The sequence below is a fragment of the Chiloscyllium punctatum genome, chromosome 12, assembly GCF_047496795.1.
Source record: "Chiloscyllium punctatum isolate Juve2018m chromosome 12, sChiPun1.3, whole genome shotgun sequence".
In the NCBI taxonomy this organism is placed as follows: Eukaryota; Metazoa; Chordata; class Chondrichthyes; order Orectolobiformes; family Hemiscylliidae; genus Chiloscyllium; species Chiloscyllium punctatum.
In genome coordinates, this window is record NC_092750.1 from 31184730 (window position 1) to 31209494 (window position 24765).

Consider the following 24765-nt stretch of genomic DNA (forward strand, 5'->3'; position numbering starts at 1 on the left):
CAATCTTGGCTCCCAGTCGGTACCTGAAACACCAAAGGACGATCAGGGCAATAAAATGTAAACCGAGGGCGGGGAGCTCGGCCAACAAGTTAGGTTGAACAGATCAGGCTAATTTGTACAAATAAAATGTCAATCGGATAAATGGCTTGGGATTTTTCCCCCCCCCCATCGTCAGGCATTTACCTTCACACGGAAGCGGAGGAGGGCGAGCCGGATGCAGTGGCTCATGCAGACGGGAGGCAGGAACCAGACTTTAGGCGGCGGGGTGCCTTTGTTCTGAACGTGGCTCATGATCTGCTGGGCCGTCTGCCTGTCGTTGATCTGTTTCTTCACCCATTCGTGGAGGCGGGGTTTCTCCAGCGCGCCGTTGAAGAACACCACCAGCTCGATGTTGCCGCTGAAGCAGGCCTTGGAGAGCGAGGCCAGGTAGCTGAGCATGTGGTTCCACTGGCCGCCGCTCACCCAGTCATTGTAGAAGCCGCCGTACAAGCGGTGCAGGCAGTTCTCGGCGTCCACCAGCAGGCGGAGCGGGGTCTGCGGAGGCCGGTTGCGGCCTCCACCCACCAGGCTCCCCCGGGCCAGCTTCTGCAGCTCCACCGGCACCACGGCGCTGGCGCAGTGCTTCTCGATGTACTCCTGAAAGCCCTGCACCCCCATGGCCTTCGCTTGCTCTGGGATTCTCTCTCACTCGCTCGCTGTCCAGGTAGAAGGCAGCTCCGGCCGGCCCAGGGAAGGAAGGCCGCAAAAGGAGGAGGAGAGAAGGGGGAAAAAAAATAAAAAAAATAGGAACCGGGGAAAGGAAGGTTTGGGGAAAAGGGGAGGGATTGGGGGAGAAGTATAGGGAGTGCGGATCACCGGCGCGCCTCCTGGTCCGAGCTGCGAGTGGTGCAAGGAGGCTTTCGATGGGATTTGACCGCACTTTGCCAGTCGCTGAGAGTCACCGCACCGATCGCCGCCATGTGCTGTTACGGCGCCATGTCTGTCAGAGCCGGCGCGCAGGCGCACTGCCCGCGTTACCGTGACGTCAGCGCCCCCCCGCGCCGAGGTCACGTTCAGGGGCGGCTGTCAATCAACAGGAGCAACGGCAGCAGCAGAGCACCACGCAGGCCCCATTGAAGCACGAACTTCACCTCTTGTAAAGCTAAAATAAACAGTACACCCACAATAGCACTGCATACTTACTTTAGTGACTTTTCAGATCACAACACTTTATACCTGTTAGAAATGCTCAAGTGGCCTGCCTGGCAGGAAGTAAGAGTTAGAGCCCCCTCTGTCAGATTGCCAGCATCCATCAAGTATTTTGCATCAATTTTTAAAATGTACAGCCCAAGACCTTTCGTTATAAAGCAAAATGTAATGCCAAGCAACGAGGGGATGGTCAGTAACAGCAGAGTAATCTAAATTAGGCTTCTCATGAAGCCACAATTAGAGGGACACACATTTTGAAAAGGTAGAGGGTATCTCAGTTGTTGGAAGAGGCTAGCCTGTGCTGAGATTTCTGAAGTATAATGAGTTTGAATGTGGTGCAAATTAGGAAGTAAACAGCAGAGCTTTGGCTGGTCTCAACTATAGAGGATAGAATGTCAAAGGCCACCAAAGAATATTGAAAAAGTCAATAGTTAGTGGTAGACAGCAGATGAACTGAGACGGGCAGTAGATGAGCAATTTTATGGAAGTGGAAATAATTGAGTGTGATAGAGGAAAGATACAGCTGAGTCTCATTAGCATCCTGTAGAAATTGATGGCAAAGCTGGCAGTATCAGTGGAGAGAAATCAGTTAACATTTTATATCCAATTGCTGGAGTTTACAGGGACTGAAGTTCTGAAGAAGGGTCACTGTACCTGAAACGTTAACTAATTGCTCTCCACTGATGTTGCCAGACTGGCTGAATTTTTCCAGCAATTTCTGGTTTATTTCTGATTTCCAATATCCGTAGTTCTTTCAATTTTTTGTTTAGATCAGGTAAGATTGAGGTTCATTCTAGGACTCTAACACAAACATTGTTGGAAGTGCTTTCTGTTGGAAATAAATGCTAATAGCTATGAAAATATCCTAAATACAATATCAAATAAATAATAAGCCCATCTCAGCAGTTGCCAAAACTGAAAAACTTAATAGGATTGGCTATACAGCCTCTCAGCCTGGCTCTACTGTTAACTTCAATTCCACTTTCTGTACTCCCCAACTTAATTCCCTTTAACGTTTAAAATACTGTGAATCCCAGTCTTGAATATAAACAATAAATGAGCAGGGACAGTATCCAGCTATAAAGGATTCCTAAGATTCACAAGCCTAAGAGAATAACACTTCACATCACACTTCCTAAAATGGCTGACCTCTTGTCCTGCGTGTGTCACCTAGTTCCAGATTTTCCATTCCAAGAGAAATAGTGTCAAGTCCTGTATAATTGTTTCAAGTTTTTCCTTACTCTGTACTCCAAAGCAGGGCTTGGTTAGCTCAGTTGGCTGGATGGTTGGTTTAAGCCAACAATCTAAGTTTAGTTATGGTTACCACCAAGGACTCTCCTCAAACTCAGATTAAATCACCACTAGTCATCTCTAATCGGACAGCAGTCGTATGGTGCAGTAGGACTACAACAACTTTACCTCACTCCAACACTGTTCCAATAAAGATTTGTCTTCCAAACAGCTTGCTGTACCTGAATGTTAACTTTTTCTGTAATTCATGATATTCAAATCTTAATGAATACCAACATTTAGTAGTTTTCACTGAAAGCATTTTTTGTATTCTTTGTACCAAAGCAAATGACCTCAGGCTTCCTCATATTGTAATCCATCTTCCTGACAACTAAATCACCCTTCAGTGTCTAAAGTCTTCTGCAAATTTCACTTCCATAGCAGTGCCTGTTCTGGTGGTATGATAACCCATAACATCTAAATTGCAGCCACGTTGCTCCTGGCACACCATGAATATTATGGTAAAAGCACAGATGTGTTGTGCAAGCACCAGAAACATGTAGAGTGGGAACACTGTGATATCAAATAGCATCAATTGCTAATCTGGTCCATAAACTGTCATTTTAAATTCCCAGAGCCTTGAATACAGAGGGACAATGAGGGTCTTGAATAGAAATCCCTGCCCAAACCACGTGTCTTCACTTACCACAAGATTAGCAAGGAGCATTGTCTAAAACAGCAGCATCTCTCAAAAGAATTGACTTAACAATACCATCTCCTATAATTATACATGCAGCCACAGAGCAGGGCAAAGACAGTGCAGCCAGTGGCCAGGAAGATCATTATGGCCCTCCATTTCTACACCATTCGGATCTTTCCAGGTAAGAGGTTGAACAAAGAACTGTAAAATGATGGCATTGGTCTAAAATAGAGTTGACAAATTATCTTCATAGCATTGAAGCATACTTCATATTTTTCACTCTCAGCTGAGAGCAAAGAAGTGAAAAAAAAAAGAACTATGGCAAGGAACTAAAGCACATGGCTTTGTGAGACTAGCAAATTTACAGTAGTGCAGGAAGCTATTGATTACATGCATATGTGTCTGCAGGCCCAATATGAACTCATGCAACTGGTCCTGCATGTGGATTTTGTGTGCAACCCTCGAAAGGGTGAGTCAGTGAATCCCTTCACCATCTGATCATGTGTGGACACTGCACGTACAAGCACTAAATTGCCACAAGGAATACTTCTGCTCGCATACCTTGTTAAATTTCTATCTCCCCAAAGCTTACTTTCATAGTATACTTTGTATAGTCAAAAAACCTAAAGATATTGCACTCAGCTCCTGATGTAAGTCACAAATAGCTATGGATGAAGCACTAAATTCTATTAGTAATATCCTGTCATTATGAAAATGACTCATTTATTCCTTCTCTCTTCCATTTTTTTTGGATGAATTCTGGTCATAGAGGGAGTACAGTAAAGCTTCAGCAGATTGATTCCTGGAAACAGCAGGTTTGTTGTACAACAAGAATTTAAATATTTACTGGAGATTAGAAGAATCAAAAGGAATCTCATCAAAATGTGAACATCTGACTCCACAGACTGGATGCAGGATTGATTCTTCCCCAGGCAGTCTGTGTCCAGAATAAGGTCATGGTGTAGGATAATAGGAGGCCATTTCAAACTAAGATGAAGAGAAATGTCTTTACTGAGAGGATGATGAAGCTGTGGGATTCTCTACCACAGAATGCTGTGAACTGTGCCAAGTCAGTTAATATGTTTCAGAAAGAAATATATATAGAAAGGCTAAAAGAGAGAAGGAGCATGGAGAGATTACGGAAATATGCCATTGAAATACAGGATCAGCTATGAGTACATTGAATGGTGGAACAGGCTTGATGCCCAAATTGAGTTCTAATTCTCTGCGTTCTTGTGTTCATGTTTTATCCCAAACTCCAAGCAACTTTACTTTGTGCAGTAAGCTATCAAATGGCTTCTGAAAATTCCAACATGCAACTTGTAGTTCCACTTTATCTTCTCTGCCTTTTATGGTAATAGATTCAATAATTTTTGGAACAACTGATATCAGGCCAACTGTCTTGTTCCCCATTTTCTCTCTCCCACTTTAAAATTGCATTTGGATTCTTTCAATCAACTGGAATCTAGGGAATTTTGAAGCAATGCATCAACTATCTTTCGAGTCCTCTAGTTTAAACCTCTAGAATGTAGGCAATCCGATCCAGGGAATCTGTCCACATTTAATCCCCTGACATTCTACTATACCTTTTAACTATTAATAATAATTTAAATTTCTCACTTTGTTTAGCCCTATGGTTTTTCTAACTATTTCTGGATTGGACAAAATGTTTGAATTAGCACTCTGCCATTTCCTAATTATGCATTCTAATTTCTTTCCCTCCAAGGGATTCCACATTTACTTTGACAACTTTTGTCTTATTTCTATTGAAATTACAAATTGTTTTATTCTCATAATATTCATTCTCTCAAGGAAAGTTTTGATGATCTTTTGTTGGTTTCTAAAGCTCATCTAATCCTCAGAATAACTACACTTCTTGACAATATAAGCATCTTTTAATTTATCTCTCGTTTTAATGCCTTCAGTTAATTATGGATGCGTTCTTAACATAGAGTTTTTATTTCTGAAGACTATATACTCATTAAGTGGGCGTCAGTTAGCTCAGTTGGCTTGATATTCAGTTTACAATGCAGCATAGGTTAAATTCCCACTCTGGCTGAAGGACTCTCCTTGGTAAAAACAATGACTGCAGATGCTGGAAACCAGATTCTGGATTAGTGGTGCTGCTCCTTGGATGCTGCCTGAACTGCTGTGCTCTTCCAGCACCACTAATCCAGAATGAAGGACTCTCCTTGTCAACATCTTCCATTGCCGAAGCTGTGTTGACCCTCAGATAAACTACCACCAGTAGACTCTTTCTAATGAGAGAGCAGCCCTATTTTCTGGTAGGACTATGGCAACTTTTACATTATGTACATTGTATTCAAGTATATTGCAAGTACCAGAGGGAAGATGACTTGAAGACAAGTTTGTGATCCATCAATTACAGAAAAGTCCTGGAGTTGGTTTGAAATGGAAAGAAAAATCAAACAGTAACACTACAGGAAGGCTCAAGTTGATTGCCTGGTGAGTATTACTATGTTTTTCCATTTTCCCCCCCAAGACTGGGAGGTAGTCTGAGCAACTGGGAAATTAAAATCTTACTTCTGTATAAAAAAAGTCAAAAAAGCAGTTTTCATTTAAATTGTGTTAACAGAAGGAAAGGGATGACCTGATGAATCCAAAGGTAATAAGGTTTAATACCCGAGAGAAATGTCATGGTAGCTCTGACCTCTGAACATGTATTCTCATCTCCTGGATAAACATATGTAGAAATTGTTATCAGCCTTGGAAGCTCAAATTTCAGACTTTGGAGGTTAAGTAGCAGCTGGCATCACTCTGGCATAATTGTGAGGCTGTCGGCTGCATGGATAACATACTTATAGGTATAAATACACTGGGAGAGGGGGAATGTGCAATAACTACATTGTTAAGAAATTGGCAAGTAGTCCAGGAATCTGAGTGCATCTCATTGTCCAACCAATATTCAGTATTGAATGGTAGTGAAAGTAACGACTCTTCTGGGGACTGCAGCCACAGCTCGATCTGTGCACCATAGTCTGCTCAGATGTACAGGTGTTGCACAAAATCGACTGAAAAAGTAATAGTAATAGGCAACTCTATGTTAGGGGAGCAGACAGCATTTCTGTGGCCTTGGATTTGAATCCAGATTGACATGTGGCCTCCTAGTGCCAGAGTCAAGGATGTGACTGAACAGCTGCAGAGCACTCTGAAGAGATAGGATTAACAGCCAGCACTTGTGGTCCATATTAGTAGCAACAATATTGTCAGAAAGAGTCAAAACAGACAACTGCTTATTTAGAAAGATGCTGCATGAGGAACAGCTTTCAATTCGTTGGATACTGGATCCAGCTCTAAGTTATACAAGCAGGTCAGGTCATGCCAAAACAGAACTGGAAGCAGGTATTAGATATAGTTTAATTTGGCAGTTGGGGAACCATGAAGTAGTATTAGAGAGCAATACCAAGCTGGTTAGAACACGGAGTCAGATGGCATTAGAGTAGAAAATAGTAAGGGATGATGCGGTTGCCAAGTAAGACAAAGTAATACAGTCCAAATTTGGTATATTCTGAATGTGCATATATAAAGCGTGGTAAAGTACAGATACAAATAGCCATGTGGGCATGATATTGTGGTGAGAATTGAAGAACATGCTAAAATAAGAGCAGGCCTGGCTCTCAAACATTTCTGGATACAAGATGTTCAGGAAAGATAGAAAACAGGAATATTGATCAAGGAGAACATTGCAGTGGTGGAGAGAGATGTCACATGGGACAAAAGACAGAATCTATTTGGCTAGAGCTAAGGAACAACAAATTGCATTGCTTGTTTTAATCCAGTGGGAAAGATGTAGAGGTTCAAATGTGAACTTAAGTTACAAGTAGATGCAAGAATTATGGTATCGTTAAAATAGGGAGCGTTAATTCTCTGAAAAAAAGACTGAAACTGTAGCAAAGGGCAGAAGGGGAGCAAAAGTTCCTAGAGAGTACTCAAGGGAATTTGTTTAGATTAGTATGTTTTCAGTCCAATGAGAAAGGAGGTACTGTTAAACTTAAGTCCTTATGTCTGAGGTGCGCCAAGTGAATCAAATGCCAGCAGGGGAACTTTTAAGGGATAGTGGTCATTCTATCATGAAGTTTAGGTTGGGCAAGATGACAAAGGACAATCCAGAGTAAAAGTAATTAACTGGGGAAAGCTGACATCAATTGTGTAAGAATGGATCTGACACACATAACTTGGAATTAAAGGTTGGCAGGCAAAACTGTAACTGAAAAAGGCTGTCTTTAAAGAAGGGGTAATTCAGACAGATAAAAGTACATCCCCATGAATGGGAAAAGGGAGGGAAAACAAATCCAAAGCTCCCTGGAAATATGCGCATGAATCATTGAAGGTAATATGACACACTGGGAAAACAATTAATAATAGCATTCTAGGCTTTATTAAAATGTGTATGGAGTACAAAAGTGAGGAAGCTATGTTAATCTTATACACAAAACTCTGATTTGACCTTATCTGGAATGTTGTACCTCGTTTTGAAATGTACACTTAAAGTACTTAAGAGAATTTAAACGAGTGCAGAAAAAATTCTGAAGGACGGTCCTGGGGTGAGAAACTGCAGAAAGTGTGGTAGTTGTCCTTGGAAAAGATAAAGCTGACAGGGAAAGGTATACAAAATCACAAGGGATTTGAATAGGATATATGGAGAAACTTCTCATTCATGGAAAAATCAAGAGCCAGATGGCACAGGTTTAAGGTAAATGGCAGAAGCAATGGTGACTGAAGAAAGAAAAATGTTTTCGCACAAAACAGTTAGTATCTGTAACATACTGCATTCACCACACTTTCAGGCAAGTTCAGTCAAAGCATTCAAGAGGGAATTGGATTACCTGAAAAGGACTAATGTGCAGAAAACCAAGTCCAATCATGACAAGTCAAATGGCTTCCTTTTGTGCAGTTACTATTCTGCAAAATAATCTCGTTTATGCAGTCCTATCTTTAATTTAATTTCCTAAATTACCCATGCCAAATATGCACACACAATTAGCTTCATTCAAGTTTAATACTCTAGTTTCAGATTTATATATATGTTACCCTTGCATTCAATGTGAAATTCAATCATATCCCTTACTATGGGGATTACTAATCACACTTGTGTCACTGTCAAGGTGAGATCCAAAATAGCCTCTTGCCCAGTTGGTTTTATGGCACTCTTTTTGGAAATTGTCTCTCATGCACTACATGTAATGGTCCTTCAGATTTGTCCAGGTTGTATCTTCACGGCTTGATTAATATAAATTCCATGTATTTTACGCAAATTGTTTTGTAACTCAATTGTACCAATCCTGGCTACAGATCCTTTGTACCAATATCCTTTGTACCAAGATCCTTCCTTGCTGTTACCTGTATAACCTCATTATTATAACAACGTTACCCTTCATTTTCCATTTTGCTTGTTGTTGTTAAAACATCAATACTCTGGAATATTTATTTCCAAACCACGGTCACCATTTCACCACTTCTCTGTATTGGCTATTAATCTACATTTAGATTTTCCTTGATTTATGTCACTAATTTACCTGGATTACATGGAAGACTTTGAACATTCAGGAAAAAAAAGCATAATTTTAACTTTGTACCATATCCCATGATTTCACATTATTTACTGAAGCACCATTACAGTTCACCCAACATTCCTGAAACAGGCCATTTATCTCTGTTGTTTCCTCTGTGTAGGAACCGATAGTCAGGTTTAACTATACTTCAAAAGTCACTGGTGAGAGATAACTTGGTAAATTGAGAAAGCAACATGTGTTTTATCATTGCAAGTTCTATTTTCTTATTTCCAGAATGCTAAAAAAAATTCCAATTTATAAACTTGCAAATTGAAACAATTACAAATTACACTACACCCATGGGAGAAAATATCAGCAAAAACATAACACTACTAGCACATACTTCTCAGTAGTTTAGTTGTAAATACATGGGTTTATAATTTCAGAGAATCAATTGCTGAATAAAAAGCCAATTATAAGCGAATTCTGTCTAAATGTTGCAAGTTTTCCTTTTCCAGAAACTGTTCAACTGCTGTATTTTCAACATCAGATTTTGAGAATTATACAAGTTTGTGTCTGAATGATTTTCAGAGGTCAAATTTATTCTGGGCCACTGCAAAGTTCTCCAATGCTGAAGCTAAAATTGCTCCAGCTTTGAGCTAAGTGAGTTCTCCCCCATTAGGCATAGCTCCTGTGCAAGGTGAATTAGTATTCCATATTTGCATGTAGACTTTTGATCTTTCAAACTAATTTCTCAATAAATTTTTAGTAAGCCTCAATTGTACCCATCTAGATTGTCTCAGAGGGACCATAAAAAATTGATTACGGCATCCTTAGGCAAATACGATATATAATCAAAGATAAAGTTAAGGTAGGCTTGTTAGCTCAGTACAATGAATGCATACTAGTCTATTCAAGAAGGCATTTTACAATGGTAGGTTGAGGGTAAATATTGTGGCAGCAAAATCAAATGATCTAAATATTACTTACAAGTCCAATCTTAAAAAAAGGCATTTCAACTGACATTGGAGCATGATATTTAGACAGAAAAATGTGGCAACAGGTATTCACTGTGATGCAAAAAAAAAACAAATTGTATCAAATTAGCTGAAATAAAATAGAACTAATTACAAATCAATGAACAAATTGTTCAGTAGGTCACTGTGATATCTAATATTCTCCAGATGGTAATTATGCCACCGAAAAATCATATGAAGGATGGTTGGGGAACTGAATTTTTAGTGACAGATTCATAGATTTTTATTGAATATCAAGAAATAGGGATCTAAGATAGTTAAGTCAATCATGATCTGAATGATTGGCAGAATAAGCTTGAAGGGCTGAATGATCTTCCCTGTTTATAAAACTAACACTTACATAAGAAATAGGAGCAGGAGTAGGCCAGCTGGCCCAGCAAGCCTGCTCCACTATTCAATAAAATCAGCTCCATGTACCCACCTGCTCCCCATAACCCTTAATTCCTTTCCTGTTCAAAAATCTATCCTTAACTTAAACAACAGTAAATGAGGTAACCTCAACTGCTTCACTGGGTACGGAATTCCACAGATTTACAATCCTTTGAGTGGAGATGTTCCTCCTCATCTCAGTTGTAAATCTGCTCCCCCTTATTTTTAGGCTATACCACTAGTTCTAGTTTCACCTGCCATTGGAAACAACCTCCCTGCTTCTATCTTATCTGTTACCTTCATAATTTTATATGTTTTTATAAGATTTCCACCTCCACCATTCTTCTAAATTCCAATAAGTATCGTCTGAGTCTACTTAATCTCTCCTCATAAGACAACCCTCTCAATTCTGGAATCAACCTAGTGAATCTCCTCTGCACTCCCTCCAGTGTCAGTACATTCCTCCTCAAGTAAGGAGACCAAAACTGTACTCGATATTCCAGGTGTGCCCCCACACCAGCACCCTATATAGCTGCAGCATAACCTCCCTATTTTTAAACTCAATCCCTCTACCAATGAAAGATAATATTCCTTTGTCTTCTTAATTACCTGCTGCACTTGCAAACCAAGGTTTTGAGTCATACACAAGGATACCCGGGTCATTTTGCTGTTATTCCGATCAAAATGACCTCATATTTATCAACATTTGTACTCCATCTGCCTGACCCTTACCCACTCACTTAATTTATCTTTATCCCTCTGCAGACTTTCAGTGTCCTCTACACGCTTTGTACATTAAATTATTTTGAAAGTGATTTTCACTCCTGTTTTGAGATTTACAGCAAATAGCGAAATTAGTAGAGCCAAAGAATCTTAAAGATCCATTAGTTTTTCAGGTAACAATGCTGCCGTTTCATGAATGAGGCTGCTAACAGCCAGATCTTTTAAAAAGTGTTGCATTTCTGGAAGTTACATAGATGTTGAAAGCAGGGTATGGCAAAGCAGGATACAGAACTGTGCCTCTAATATCTGGAAATCCATTAGCAAGTCAAAAAGGACTACAGACTACAACATCTATTCTGCATTGCCTTTCCTTTTCTGCCTCTCAGATCCCATCTCCTCCCATCTCTTAGAGCCAAGCCCTTACCGTTCCTTAGCACCCACCCCCTTCCACAGCTCAGATGCCATCATTTTCTGGCCCCCAAGGTCACTCCCCACAACCCCAGCGCTTGCCATATTTTCAGCAAATGTCCCATCTGAGGCTGAACATACTGTCCTGAATAAGGGTTACACCCAAAACATTGACTTCTCCACCTCCTAATGCTGCCTGGTTTGCTGTTTTCTTCCAGTCTCCTGTTTGTCTACCTTAGATTCCAGCATCGGCAATTTATTTTTGTCTCAAATATACTGTCCTCGGCAAAGTACTCAACTTCATACCCTTACGCCCCACCTTAATGAATTATTGGCTTGCCACGATGTTGAACTGTTTTTCCGCTGCCTCCACGCTCATTTCTTCAGACAGGAATCCTCCCCCCCCCAACCCCATTCCACTGATCCCTTCACCCGCTTCCAGTATTCACCTCCACTTGGACCCCTTCCCTGGCCTCAACTCAATTTCTTTGCACATCCACTCTAACCTGTCCCCTTCTGAAATTGCCACACTTCACTCTCTCAGGTCCAACCCTAACTTAGTTATCAAAACCTTCTGACAAAAGATGGTGCTGTTGTAGTTTGGCACACTAATCTTTACCTTGCCAAGGCTCAATACAAACTCTCAGACACTTCTTCCCACCTCCCCCAGATCATGACCCACATGTGAACATGAAGCCATTGTTGCCAGGACTGTCACTGACTTCTGGAGATCTTCATCCCCATGCCCCAACTACCTCCAACCTTATAGTCTCCCAACCCCGGACAGTCCGGTTCTAACTCCTTCCCAAAATCAACAAACCAGACTGTCCCAGTAGACCCATTATATCAGCCTGTTCCTGCCCCACCAAATTTCCTCCTACCTTGACTCCAATATCTCTCCACTTACCCAGACCCTGCCCGCCTACATCCACAGTTCCTCTGATGCTCTTCACCATATTGACAATCTCCAGTTCCCAGGCCCTAAATGCCTCCTGTTCACCATGGATGTCCAATCCCTCTATACCTCCACTCTCCACCAGTACAGTCTGAGCGTTCTTGGCTTTTTCCTTGACCAGGGGCCTGTACATTCCCCATCCACCACCACACCCCTCTCCTGGCTGAACTTGTTCTCTTGCAGAACAATTTCTCCTTTAATCCATCTCATTTCTGCCAAGTCAAAGGAGTGGCTATGGGTACCTGCATAGGTCTCTGTTATGCCTCGCTCTTTATGAGGTATGTGGACATATCCTTGATCCAGTCCACTGGCTCTATCCCACAACTCTTTTTTTGGTACATTGACCACTGTTTCAGTGCTGCTTCAGGCTCTTTGAAAAACTTGTTTATTTTGCCTCCAATTTCCATCCCTTTATAATTTTCACATAATCACTTCCCTTCCTTTCCTTGACCTCACCCTCTCCATTTCAAGGAATAAACAGTCCACTTTTATCCACTACAAAGCCACTGACCCCCATAGTACCTTCACTACAGCTCTTCACACCACACCTCCTACAAGGACTCCGTCCCATTCTCCCAGTTCCTTCGCCTACATCACATCTGTTCAGATGATGTCACTTTCCAAAACAACATTGCTGACAGGGCTTCCTTTTTCCATAACATTGGTTCCCATCCAATGTGGTCAAAATGGCCCTCAACCCCATCCGACCTATCACCAATGCTTCCACTCCTGCCTTTCCCATCACTCACAACAGCGTGATTCCCCTTGTCCTCACTTTTTAACCCACCAGCCTCCACATTCAAGGGATCATTCTCCGCCATTTCAGACAAGTGGAACACCACCACCAAACATATCTCCCCCTCACTCCCCCATCTGCATTTCGCAGGGATGGTTCCCCCTGGGACATCCTAGTGCATTCATCGACCACTAACATCAACCCATCGCCTCCTAATCCCCCCCATGGTCCCTTCCCATGTAACCAAAAAAGGTGCATCCTCTGCCCCTTCATCTCCTCCCTGATCACCATCCAAAGACCTTGACAGTCTTTCCAGGTGAAGCATTTCATCTGTACCTTCTTCAATCTTGTGTACCAAACAACTTTGATTATCTGAACATCAATTATCTGAATTTCAGATTACACAAACAAGAACTTTAGGTCCTGAAGTTTGAGACAGGAAACTGGATTCTGTCACTGCCTGCAGAAACTCTCTTTCCAAGACAGACTGCCCATGAGTGAACTCAGCAACTTCACTCCCACTCTGCCTCTATCATTTATTTTCTTTCTTTCTGCTTCTTGTTTTAAAATAAAATATCTCCGATAAATTTAAGAGTACAGATCTGGTTATCTAGCTCCTGTGACAGGTTTCCAAAATGTGATGGAACTGCTGTGCAAGGACCCAGAGGTAGATGGCATTGCACCCACTTTGCGCCTCGACCCTGGGACTGTTTATGCAATGCCACAGTTTCCAGCCTGCGGCAGTGGAGGAAGCACAGGGCTGGTGCTTGCTACAGGGTGACACCTGAAGAAGAAGAAACAATGTAAAGGAGAGGAGAAAGTGGCTTCAGAGTCCGGCTGAAAAGGCTGGAGGCGGCAGCTCGGTGTACACCCGAGGGAGTCTTCCCACCAGCAGAATCATCTGTGTCTGGTGCAAGTGTTTAAATAATGAATTAATTCAACCTCCTGTTCATGTTAACTTGATTTAAGATATTTAACAGATTCTGATCAGTTGTTGGAACATTCGATTATCCCAACAAAATACTCCCCGCCTGTCTCATTCTGATAATTGAGGTTGCCCTGTATTATATTCACTGCAACCAATGTGGCCTACTCTACATTGGAAGAACCAAATGCAGACTGGGTGACAGCTTTGTAGAATACTTCCAGTCTGTGTGCAAGAACTTCCCTGACTGTTCTACAGCCAGTCATTTTGACACAGCATCCTGCTCACATACCCACGTCTGTCCTTGGCATGTTGCAATGTTCCAGCGAATCACAGTGCAAATTAGAGGAACATCATCTCATCTTCAGACTAGGTACTTTATAGCCTTCTGGACTTAATATTGAATTCAATATCTTCAAATTGTGAACCAACTCTCATTTCTTTCGGCTTTATGTGTTAAATTCTCTGTTACCAAGTCACCTCTCCCCTCCCTTCACCCCAGTGGGACTGTCTCAGTCTGGCAGACAGACACACCATTGTTCTGCCTTTCTCACATTCCAATCACTTAACCAAAACTATCAACATCTTTTTCTTCCCCAATACTCCACACCACTCCCCCACCCACCACCCAAACTATAGTATAAATGCTGTCTCCTCCCCACACCCCCCCCCCCACCCCCGCCACACTTCACCAGCTCTGATGAAGGGTCATCCAAACTCAAAATATTAGCTTTGCTCTCTCCATGGATGCTGTCTGACCCATTGTGATCCCCAGCATTTGTTGTTTTCAGTCAAAAATTCAGGAGAGCTCATCATCGTCATTCAACAGCTTCTTAGATAAGCCAATAAAAAAAGATTTCTGTTTTATAGCATAGAAAGTACACACTGAGCACTTACAAGACGGTTGCCATTGGTAACTTAGTAAATGGAAAATTACAGGTAAAAGCTCATTTCTTGTCACTTCACAGCACCACATGTTCATGCTTCAGTAGGTCTTAAAATCACATATCTGTGGAATCCTTTTAGTTCTTCTGTTTCAAAGCTAAAGAAAAATGTTTGCTGAAAATTGGACCATAACTTCATATAATTGGATACTGTTGAGTATGTGTTGCTGGGAAAACACAATAGGTCAGGCAGCATCCGAGAAACCTCCTGATGAAAGGCTTATGCCCGAAACATCAATTCTCCTGCTTCTCGGATGCTGCTTGACCTGCTGTGCTTTCCCAGCAACACACACACAACTCTGATTTCCAACATCTGGAATCCTCACTTTCTCATAATTGGATACTGTTACTCTACAGGTTATGATTAGTGATGCTTCTGTGCATAGTACAGCAAACCTTTTATGAACCAGCACCTATGGGATCAGGAATACGGCAGTTATTCAAATGTTTCAGATAACTACGAGTTCCACATCATTATTATGTAAAAACACAGTAAATAATTGAAACATAATGTGGGGATATACACATCACTGTTATATCTACTTGTTCACTTACAGAATAAATTACTTTAATAATGCAACTTTGCTTCAAATAAAACACTTACTGTCAGAGAGCATGCTCACTCACACCTTCAACTGACTACTCGAACATCATGGTAGATCACAGCATTTGAGGTGAAACTGACTCAAAATTGAATTAACTGGTGATATTTTGCGTGGGCATTCTATTGAAGATTATTTACATTGAGAAATTAATTTTAAAAATCTATAATAATTGGACAAAACAATACATTAGACCTCATGTGATTAGAGGTATATCACTTTTGCCGGTTTATCAAGGATGCCAGTTAAAACAAAGTTTGCTGCACTTAATTTCCGATCTATGCACTTCCAAGCTCAGCTCTGGTCAAGTTCTTAGTTTGGAGTAAGGGCCATAGGGTTATTGGGTCACAGTTTGAAAATAAGGGATTGCCCATTTAAGACAGAGATGAGGGAACTTTTTTCCTCTCAGTTTTTGGAATTCCCTTCCTGAAAAGATATTGAATGCATAATTAAATATTTTTAAGGCAGAGGTAGATAGTGTCTTGACTACCTAAGAGATGAAAGGTTGTCAGGGATATGCAGCAATGTAGAATTCAGGTTGAAATAAAATTATCCATGGTCGTATTGAATGGCAGAACTTTTTTCCCTTGTTTATATGGGAAGATTGGCAATGAATTGGAATCTGAAAACAAAAATCCAATTCAGATCGTAAAATCCCTACAGTGCGGAAACAGGCCATTTAGCGTATTGAGTTCAAACAGACCCTCCGAACAGCATCCCACCCAGATCCACTCCCCCCTACCTTGTATCTATAACCTTCCATTTTCCATGGCTAATCTGCCGAATCTAAACACGATAGGCAATTTAGCATGGTCAATCCATCTAACCTGCACATCTTTGAACTGTGGGAGGAAACTGGAGCACCCGGAGGAAACCCACGCATACATGGGGAGAAATGGGTAAACTCCACACAGACAGTCACTCTTGAGTCACAGAGATGTATAGAGCATGGAAATAGGCCCTTCGGTCCAACCCATCCATGCCGACCAGATATCCCACCCAATCAAGTCCCTCCTGCCAGCACCCGGCCCATATCTCTCCAAACCCTTCCTATTCACATACCCATCCAAATGCCTTTTAAATGTTACAATTGTACCAGCCTCCACCACTTCCTCTGGCAACTCATTCCATACCATCCTCTGCGTGAAAAAGTTGCCCCTTAGATCTTTTTTATATCTTTCCCCTCTCACCCTAAACCTATGCCCTCTAGTTCTGGACTTCCCGACCCCAGGGAAAAGACATTGTCTATTTATTCTATCCATGCCCCTCAATTTTGTAAACCTCAATAAGGTCACCCCTCAACCTCAGACGCTCCAGCGAAAACAGCCCTAGCCTGTTCAGCCTCTCCTTATAGCTCAAATCCTCCAACCCTGGCAGCATCCTTGTAAATCGTTTTTGAACCCTCTCAGGGGTCACAACATCTTTCCGAAAGGAAGGAGACCAGAATTGCACGCAATATTCCAACACTGGTCAAACCAATGACCTGCACAGCCACAACATGGCCTCCTAACTCCTACTTTCTATATCTTCCATATCCTTTTCCACAGTAAATACTGATGCAAAATCCTCATTTAGTATCTTCCCATTTTCTTCCACACAAAGGCCGCCTTGCTGATCTTTGAGGGGCCCTATTCTCTCCCTAGTTACCCTTTTGTCCTTAATGTAAAAACCCTTTGGATTCTCCTTAATTTTAATTGTCAAAGCTATCTCTTGTCCCCTTTTTGCTCTCCTGATTTCCATCTTATGGATACTCTTACTTCCTTTATACTCTAAGGATTCACTTGATCTATCCTGTCTATACCTTACATATGTTTCCTTCTTTTTCTTAACCTTACCCTCAATTTCTTTAGTCATCCAGCATTTCTTACACCTACCAACCTTTCCTTTCACCCTAACAGGAACATACTTTCTTTTGATTCTCGTTATCTCATTTCTGAAGGCTTCCCATTTTCCAGCCGTCCCTTTACCTGCGAACATCTGCCCCCAATCAGCTTTTGAAAGTTCTTGTCTAATACTGTCAAAATTGGCCTTTCTCCAATTTAGAACTTCAACTTTTAGATCTGGTCTATCCTTTTCCATCACGATTTTAAATCTAATAGAATTACGGTTGCTGGCTCCAAAATGCTCTCCCACTGATACTTCAGTCACCTGCACTGCCTTATTTCCCAAGAGTAGGTCTAGTTTTGCACCTTCTCTAATAGGTACATCAACATACTGAATCAGAAAATGGTCTTGTACACACAAATTTCACTCCGTCTAAACCCTTAACACTATGGCAGTCCCAGTCTATGTTTGGAAAGTTAAAATCCCCTACCATAACCACCCTATTATTCTTACAGATAGCTGAGATCTCCCTTACAAGTTTGTTTCTCAATTTCCCTCTGACTACTCGGGGGGTCTATAATAAAATCCAAATAAGGTGATCACCCCATTCTTTTTTCTCAATTCCACCCAAATAACTTCCCTGGATATATTTCCAGGAATATCCTCCCTCAGTACAGCTATAATGCTATCCCTTATCAAAAACGCCACTCACCCTCCTCTCTTGCCACCCTTTCCATCCTTCCTGCAGCATTTGTATCCTGGAAAATTAAGCTGCCAGTCCTGCCCATCCCTGAGCCATGTTTCTGTAATTGCTATGATATCCCAGTCCCATGTTCCTTATCACGCCGTGAGCTCATTTGCCTTCCCCGTTAGGCCCCTTGCATTGAAATAAATGCAGTTTAGTTTATTAGTCCTACCTTGTCCCACCCTGCCCTGACTGTTTGAGTCACTTCTGTTCTCAACTGTACCAGACGCAGATTGATCTCTTTCCTCACTATCTCCCTGGGTCCCCCCACCCCACCATACTAGTTTAAATCCTTCTTGACAGTATATTGGATATCAAACCTACAGCTCAGCAAGCAAACCTCAACCCTAAAGTATATTAGTCCTCTTCTAATTTAGGTGCAATCCGTCCTTCTTGTACAGGTCACTTCTACCCCAAAAGAGATTCCAATGATCCAAAGATGTGAATCCTTCGCTCACACACCATCTCCTCAGCCATGCATTCATCTGCTCTATCCTCCTATACCTGCCCTCACTAGCTCATAGCACCAGGAAAAATCCAGATATTACTACTCTTGAGGACCTCCTTTTTAAATTCCTGCCTAACTCTAATCTCCGTTCAGAATCTCAACCTTTTCCCTTCCTATGTCGTTGGTTCCAATGTGGACAATGCCTTCTTGCTGGCCCCTCTCCCCCTTGAGAGCATTCTGTAACCTCTCTGAGGCATCCTTGATCCTGGCACTAGGGAAGTAACACACCATGCTGATTTTTCACTGCTGGCCACGGAAACATCTGCCTGTACCTCATGTGCTGTGAGGTAGCAGTACGCTGAGTCACCGTACCACCCGGTGGTCAAATGTTTTAAATTTACGGATTAGTCTTAATAGAGTAAAACAATAATTAATGAAAAACTACTTATTCACTGTCTTTAATACTTCAATTATTCAATATGCTACAATGATTTAGGTTACTAATTATTGCCTAACCTCAGCAGAAATAATGAAATCATTGTTCAACATACGAATTCTGATTGATGAGTATTTGCAACAATCAAGTAATAGTTGGAAATAACTTTCATATTCTAGAGTTATCAACTGAACTTAGATTCCACCAGCTGCCATGGTGGGATTTGAATCCTTGACTTTGCAGGGCCTCTGAAATCCTAGTCCAGTGAAGTTACCACTATGCCACCATCTCACCATAATGTAATCAAAATATTAACTCTTACTATAGATGTATCCTTCAGGAAAAGTGGTTTGTTTTACATAAGTTTAAAACTCAACTGATTTTATCAGTTATTTGAGCACGAGCTCTTTTATTCAGACAATGTTCACCTGGTAGAAGATGCAAGTATAGAGGAATTCCAATCCAGCATGACTGTAACCCACTGTAATATGAATATACAATACCATGCAATTGTGAAAAAATAAGCCTGTTCCTGTAACCCTATGGTTACTGACAATAACTGCCTTGCTAATGATAATCCATATGTTTTAGATGTGGAAGTCACAAATCAACAGCAAAAGCATTAAAAGACACAAGCAATTAGAAAAAATATTTGGTACAGTATTTTACATCTGCTTGCCAGTTAATGATAACTAGGAGGCTGGCACATTGCAAGTAAATTTCTTTATTGTGTAAATATTCAGAAACAGCTTACTAACGGCCACATCAAATATGTACAGTAAAAGGACAGAATTGTAGTGCTGAATCATGCTAATGTTTCTCTATAAAATATTACACTGTACTTCATCAATAAGTAATGTAATTCCTATTTTTAAAAGCAAACCTAAAGAAATGTATGGTTAATTTTAAGCATGGATTGGTTGGGCTGAATGGCCCATTTCTTTGCTGTATTTCTTAGATGAAAGGCAACTTTCCAGACATTTAACATTTTAACTGTACCTTTACAATTGAATTTAAATGCATGCTATCCCATGCTTAATTTGAAGAGACTAAAAATAAGTAAACACATATTTAAAAGTACTCTCACCAGAGTTTCAATCATTTTAACAATGATTTATTGACAAAGAGAGAAACAGGGGCCTTTAATGTGTAATTTGAGATACAGCACTGAAGATAGAAATAAAGAAAATGAGAGATGACAGCACCACATTCATTGCTGAAGTTAAAAGATTACACAATAACTTATGTTCCAAAGTTTAAGAATCACAACAGAAATTATTTAAGCAATGTATTGAGTTGAATCTTAACATTTTTTACTGCATTTGTGATACGTAATCATAGTAGATTACCAATTAACTGCTCCCCTGTGCTTTGCTCTGTGTCAGGTAGTTGTGGGAAAATCGCAAAAGCATTCCAAAGCAAACTGATTCATATTTGTAACAACTCATCATTCTATTACAGTCAAATATCTGATTGAACCACTGCAAAAAATATTGGAACGGGGATGACATCAGGGAAGGACGACATCTCATTGAGCATGGAGAAAAGGAACATTTGTGGTGTTGAAATTGTTTTCATCCTGACTATACAAATATAGCTTCAAAAACATTTTTAAACATTCTGTGATCACCACTTTAAGGACAATGTAAAAACAATGTGATCAATACATCAATAAATATCTTCACAAAAGATGCTCTGGACAAAAACTTACCTCTTCTCTTTAACTCTTTCTGAGGAATATCCTGGAATTTATTGCCTAGTTTACGCCCACAAGCTTGTGGCATTTAAATTTGGCTCACTGAACTGACTTAAATCAACATCAGATTTTAGTGACATTTAAAATACTCACCAGTCATCACAATCATCACAGATTGAGTGAATAAATTAGCCCCTTGCTAAACTAGAGAGGTTTGACAATATCATGAACTAACAATGATTCATGAACATGTGAATCTCATTTAAACACTGAACATTCAAAGTCACAGGGGAGGTTACTACGCATAAGACACTTGGTTTATGTAACAATAATTCAGTATTAGCTGCTTGCTACTTATATAATTACAGTTTATATCAATGCAAGATTGAAACGCATTGAGATTGATTTCGTATTATATTCTTTAAGATAGCCCACATATTGCATAGGTTAAACACTATATGCTCATAGTTGGCAAGTTTTTCACAATTTAAACTTGAATTTATGTTAATGTAATTATTTAGCTGATTTTCCTCCCTCAGAAATTATGACGTTAGGGTTCTGAGATATTTTTCCAAAGAACTGATTCTGTTAAAGTTCGGTGCATTCTTCCCAAACTCTTTGCTACTCAGCAATTCACCTTCCCATTTAGTGACTATATCAGGGAAGCTTGCATGCCTGAATGGTGCACTTGTATCTGAAAATGCATGGTTGGTATAACCATCTTAATTTGTATAATATTGTTCTCCCTCAGAGATACTTTCTGATTTTAACAGTCCTTCTAAATACATCAAACACAAATTGAATTATTTTTACTACAAAAACTACCAAAAGAACTAAAACTAAAGAATGAACATTAACCACTGAAGAGTGGCTTTCATTGAAAAGTATTACCTTAAATACATCCATAATTCCTAAAGAAAGAAATTTACTTGACCAAATCAGAATGACAAGTCACTTTTCTGAAGATACAGAAAATGCTAATATTGTTGTCTGAGCCTTTTGCTTTGCTTACAACCTAAGTGTGCACTTTCACCTAGCTTAATTAGGTACTACTTCAAATCAATGGTCTAGATTTTGCAATGCCTGGTGTACCCTATTAATGAGACTTACGTGTGTGTGTGTGTGTGTGTGTGTGTGTGTGTATTTGAATTTTCAATGTATTTACCCACATACTCACTCAAACTGTTAACTGATAATAGTGCAGTAAGAGCAACAAGATGTATGTGAATTAGTGAACAATGGGACAAACCATGTCTCTCCCTAACCAATATGTTCAAACGATTGAGAAATTGTAAAGGTAAACCTGAGGAGGATTAGATTTGAGTGAATTTCATGTCAAAATAAGAAAGAGGAAAGGAAGACTAGATTGAAGAATAAGGCAGAGACTACAAACAATAAATTAAAAATGTGACTTTTTATAACCACTGCCTGAAGAAATGAGACACCATTTTTTAATGACTCACCTCTGAGCAAGGGAAATTATTTTGCACTCTAACAGTAATTATTAATAAAGCACACATGCTGTTAATCATGAAATAATGTTCTCTGGAGAGTTTAATGGACAATTGATGTACAAGTACAACAAACCTCATGAAAATGGAGAGAACATTGGAGGTTAAATGCAGCTTTCACAAAACTCATGTTGCAAAGTCATCATTGATTTGTAGCAATTTGCAATTTATGATGCACATCTTCTTTGTCACAGAACTTTCACTGATTTTCACATTAAATATGTTGTGCATCATTCGCACACTGATTTTTTTCAGTCTCAGCACTGCTTAGCATTGAAAAGGAGGCCGAACCACAGCATTGGGAATTATAGCATTTTTACCCAAATTTTACATGGGATGATCTTCTTCCATTAAGTCATGACACATACAAGTTAAAACAACTAGCACATGTGACATCAATTAACTTAGTAAAATTGTTGACACGTAGTTGATTGCTTTCAGGCAATTTTCTCAAGGGAGAAACCAAACCACACATCTCGAACTGAAATAAACAGGTCCGGGTTTTGTTCCATGATCAGGAGCCCAATATCGAAAACATTTCCGCATCCCAATCCTCCACCATATTGGTGTCATTTTTAAACAATATGCGCCGGTTTAATGGCTTGGTTGTGCAGGCACTCCAATTTTGGGGTGGGGGGAAAACACCAAATAGGTGGTTACCAATTTGATAGGAAATGAATGAAGGTGAAGTGTATCTACGTTTAACAATAAGTAACTGTGCAATAGCAGCCAAATGATTCAAAAATGCTCCTTGAGATAATTGTGGAAGTAGTGGTACCAAGCCATGCTATTCCATTCCCAAGAGGGCCAGCTAGCCAGACCAAACAGGTGTATTGTTTCCCTAATGTTGAATCTGGATCCACCACTATCAACTATTTAAGTTGATTTAAAGTTTTGTTTTATATCAGTTGGTTCTTTTGCCAATCTTTAATTCTGTTCCCGTGTTTTTGATTCCTCAGCCAGATAAAAATTGTTTTGTTTACTCATAAACCCCTAGTGATTTTGAACACCTCGGTCAAATTGCCCTTTAATCTTCTCTGCCCTGAGAAAAACACTACCATCTTCTCCAGTCCATGTAACTACAATTTCCCCACCCTTCAATCCATTACAGCAAATTACTTTTGTGGACTCTCAAAAGCCTTCATGTCCATTCTAAAACAGGATACCCAGAATTGAATACAATAATCCACCTGAGCTAAAGCCTAGGTTTTCTAGTCTTTTGGACTTTATTTCTCTATTCTTAAAATCCAGGATCTAAATGCTTTATCAACTGTCCTACTATTTTCAAAGTTTTTTTCCAAAGATCCTGGGTTCACTGTTCTTGTACTTGATATACAACGGTATTTATATTTCATTATTTCTCTATCTGTTCAGCAAAAAGCATCTGCTGTCAATATTCTGCATTGAATTTCACCTGCAATGTTTCTGACAGCGTTTAAAGTAGTTCCTTGTTGTTTATTACACTTTCACATCATCTACAAGTTTTGAAATTGTGTCTGTACCCTAAGTCATAAATGTATTTCAAATACAACTGCGGCCCTGGTGCTGGCCTACGAACAACACTGCACAAAAGTCGAAATCACAATTTTTTAAAAATCACAATCAAATTTGTATCCTTGCTGTTACTACTGCTTTTTATTTCATGAACTTCAGTTTTGCTGCTAAACCTAATACCAACTCACAGAAGTTCACATATTCATGCTTATTTCATCTACCCTGTCAGTTGAAGTTAGTCAAGCAAGTTATTTCCTGAAAAAAATTCATGCTAGCTCTATTTATCTGTGCTTGTCCAAGTAACTTTTAATATTTTCTCAGCCCATTTTTTGTAGTTTCCCCCACTTCAGATGTTAAATTGACTGACCTGTATTGCCAGTATCACCATTTGCCCCTTTTAACAAGGCAATAATATTGCGATTCCTTCATCCTCCAGCAACACCCTTGTATCCAAGGAGGTTTGGAGAACTGTACATAATATCTTGGTGATTGCTACCCTTACTTCCTAAGCAATCAAGGATACATTCAACAGTATGCTTACATTTCTCTTTATTTATTTTATTCGGTTCTTCTTAGCTATAATATCTTTGATAAGACTGCCTATTTGGTAAACACTTCAACAAAGACTTCTCCCTCCAACAACAAATTTCCACTTTGACTGTAGCTGACTCTCTGGCTATAACTGGATGGGTAACAATTGAACCAGGTAGACTTATGTCTAGCAAAACAACCCAGGTGCAACATTGAGGAGGATAGCATCATCAAAATATTAAAGATGGGCATATCAGAGACAGTCTAGATCACTGTAGTCATGCAAAACGTCATTTGTGACTTTGATAAGGGCTACTTTAATATTGTGGAAACCTGAATACATTTCTCCAATCATATAACACTGGAAATATGAACATGCCTCCTAAATTCAAGACTAAGGATTTGAGAAAAACAACTTAAGGTGAAACAGTAGTTTGCAAAGACAGAAGGTCAAGCATACTTTCTTTCGAGGGGTGAAAACTGAGTCAAAGCGACAGTACCCGTGGACAGAACCCATGCAAGCTGGAACATCGGCCTGCAGATATTACATAATGGTGAGGTCTATGGTTGAAAAGGATTTTCCCCAAAAATCTGCACAAAGCCTTGTGTCCATTTGATGCTGGACTCCTCCATGTTGCTTCATTGTGCAGATTTTCTAGCAGGCTTTCCAGTACAGCAAACATCTGTTTATCTGCACATCTTAACTTTAATCTCTAAATTGGCTTAAAGTCTGCATCAGATTCCTACATG

General features: G+C 40.1%; 1 protein-coding gene across 2 annotated transcripts in view; it reads right to left on the reverse strand.

Moving 5' to 3' along the window:
- Positions 1-1000, reverse strand: part of LOC140483749 (constitutive coactivator of PPAR-gamma-like protein 1 homolog) — a 128056-nt gene extending 127056 nt beyond the window's left edge. For both annotated transcript variants that reach the window (XM_072582263.1, XM_072582262.1), the window contains exon 1: positions 184-1000. In XM_072582263.1, coding sequence (XP_072438364.1) covers positions 184-657 — 474 coding nt within the window. In that variant the 5' untranslated portion in view covers positions 658-1000. The remainder of the gene's footprint in view (positions 1-183) is intronic.
- Positions 1001-24765: the final 23765 nt, after the last annotated feature.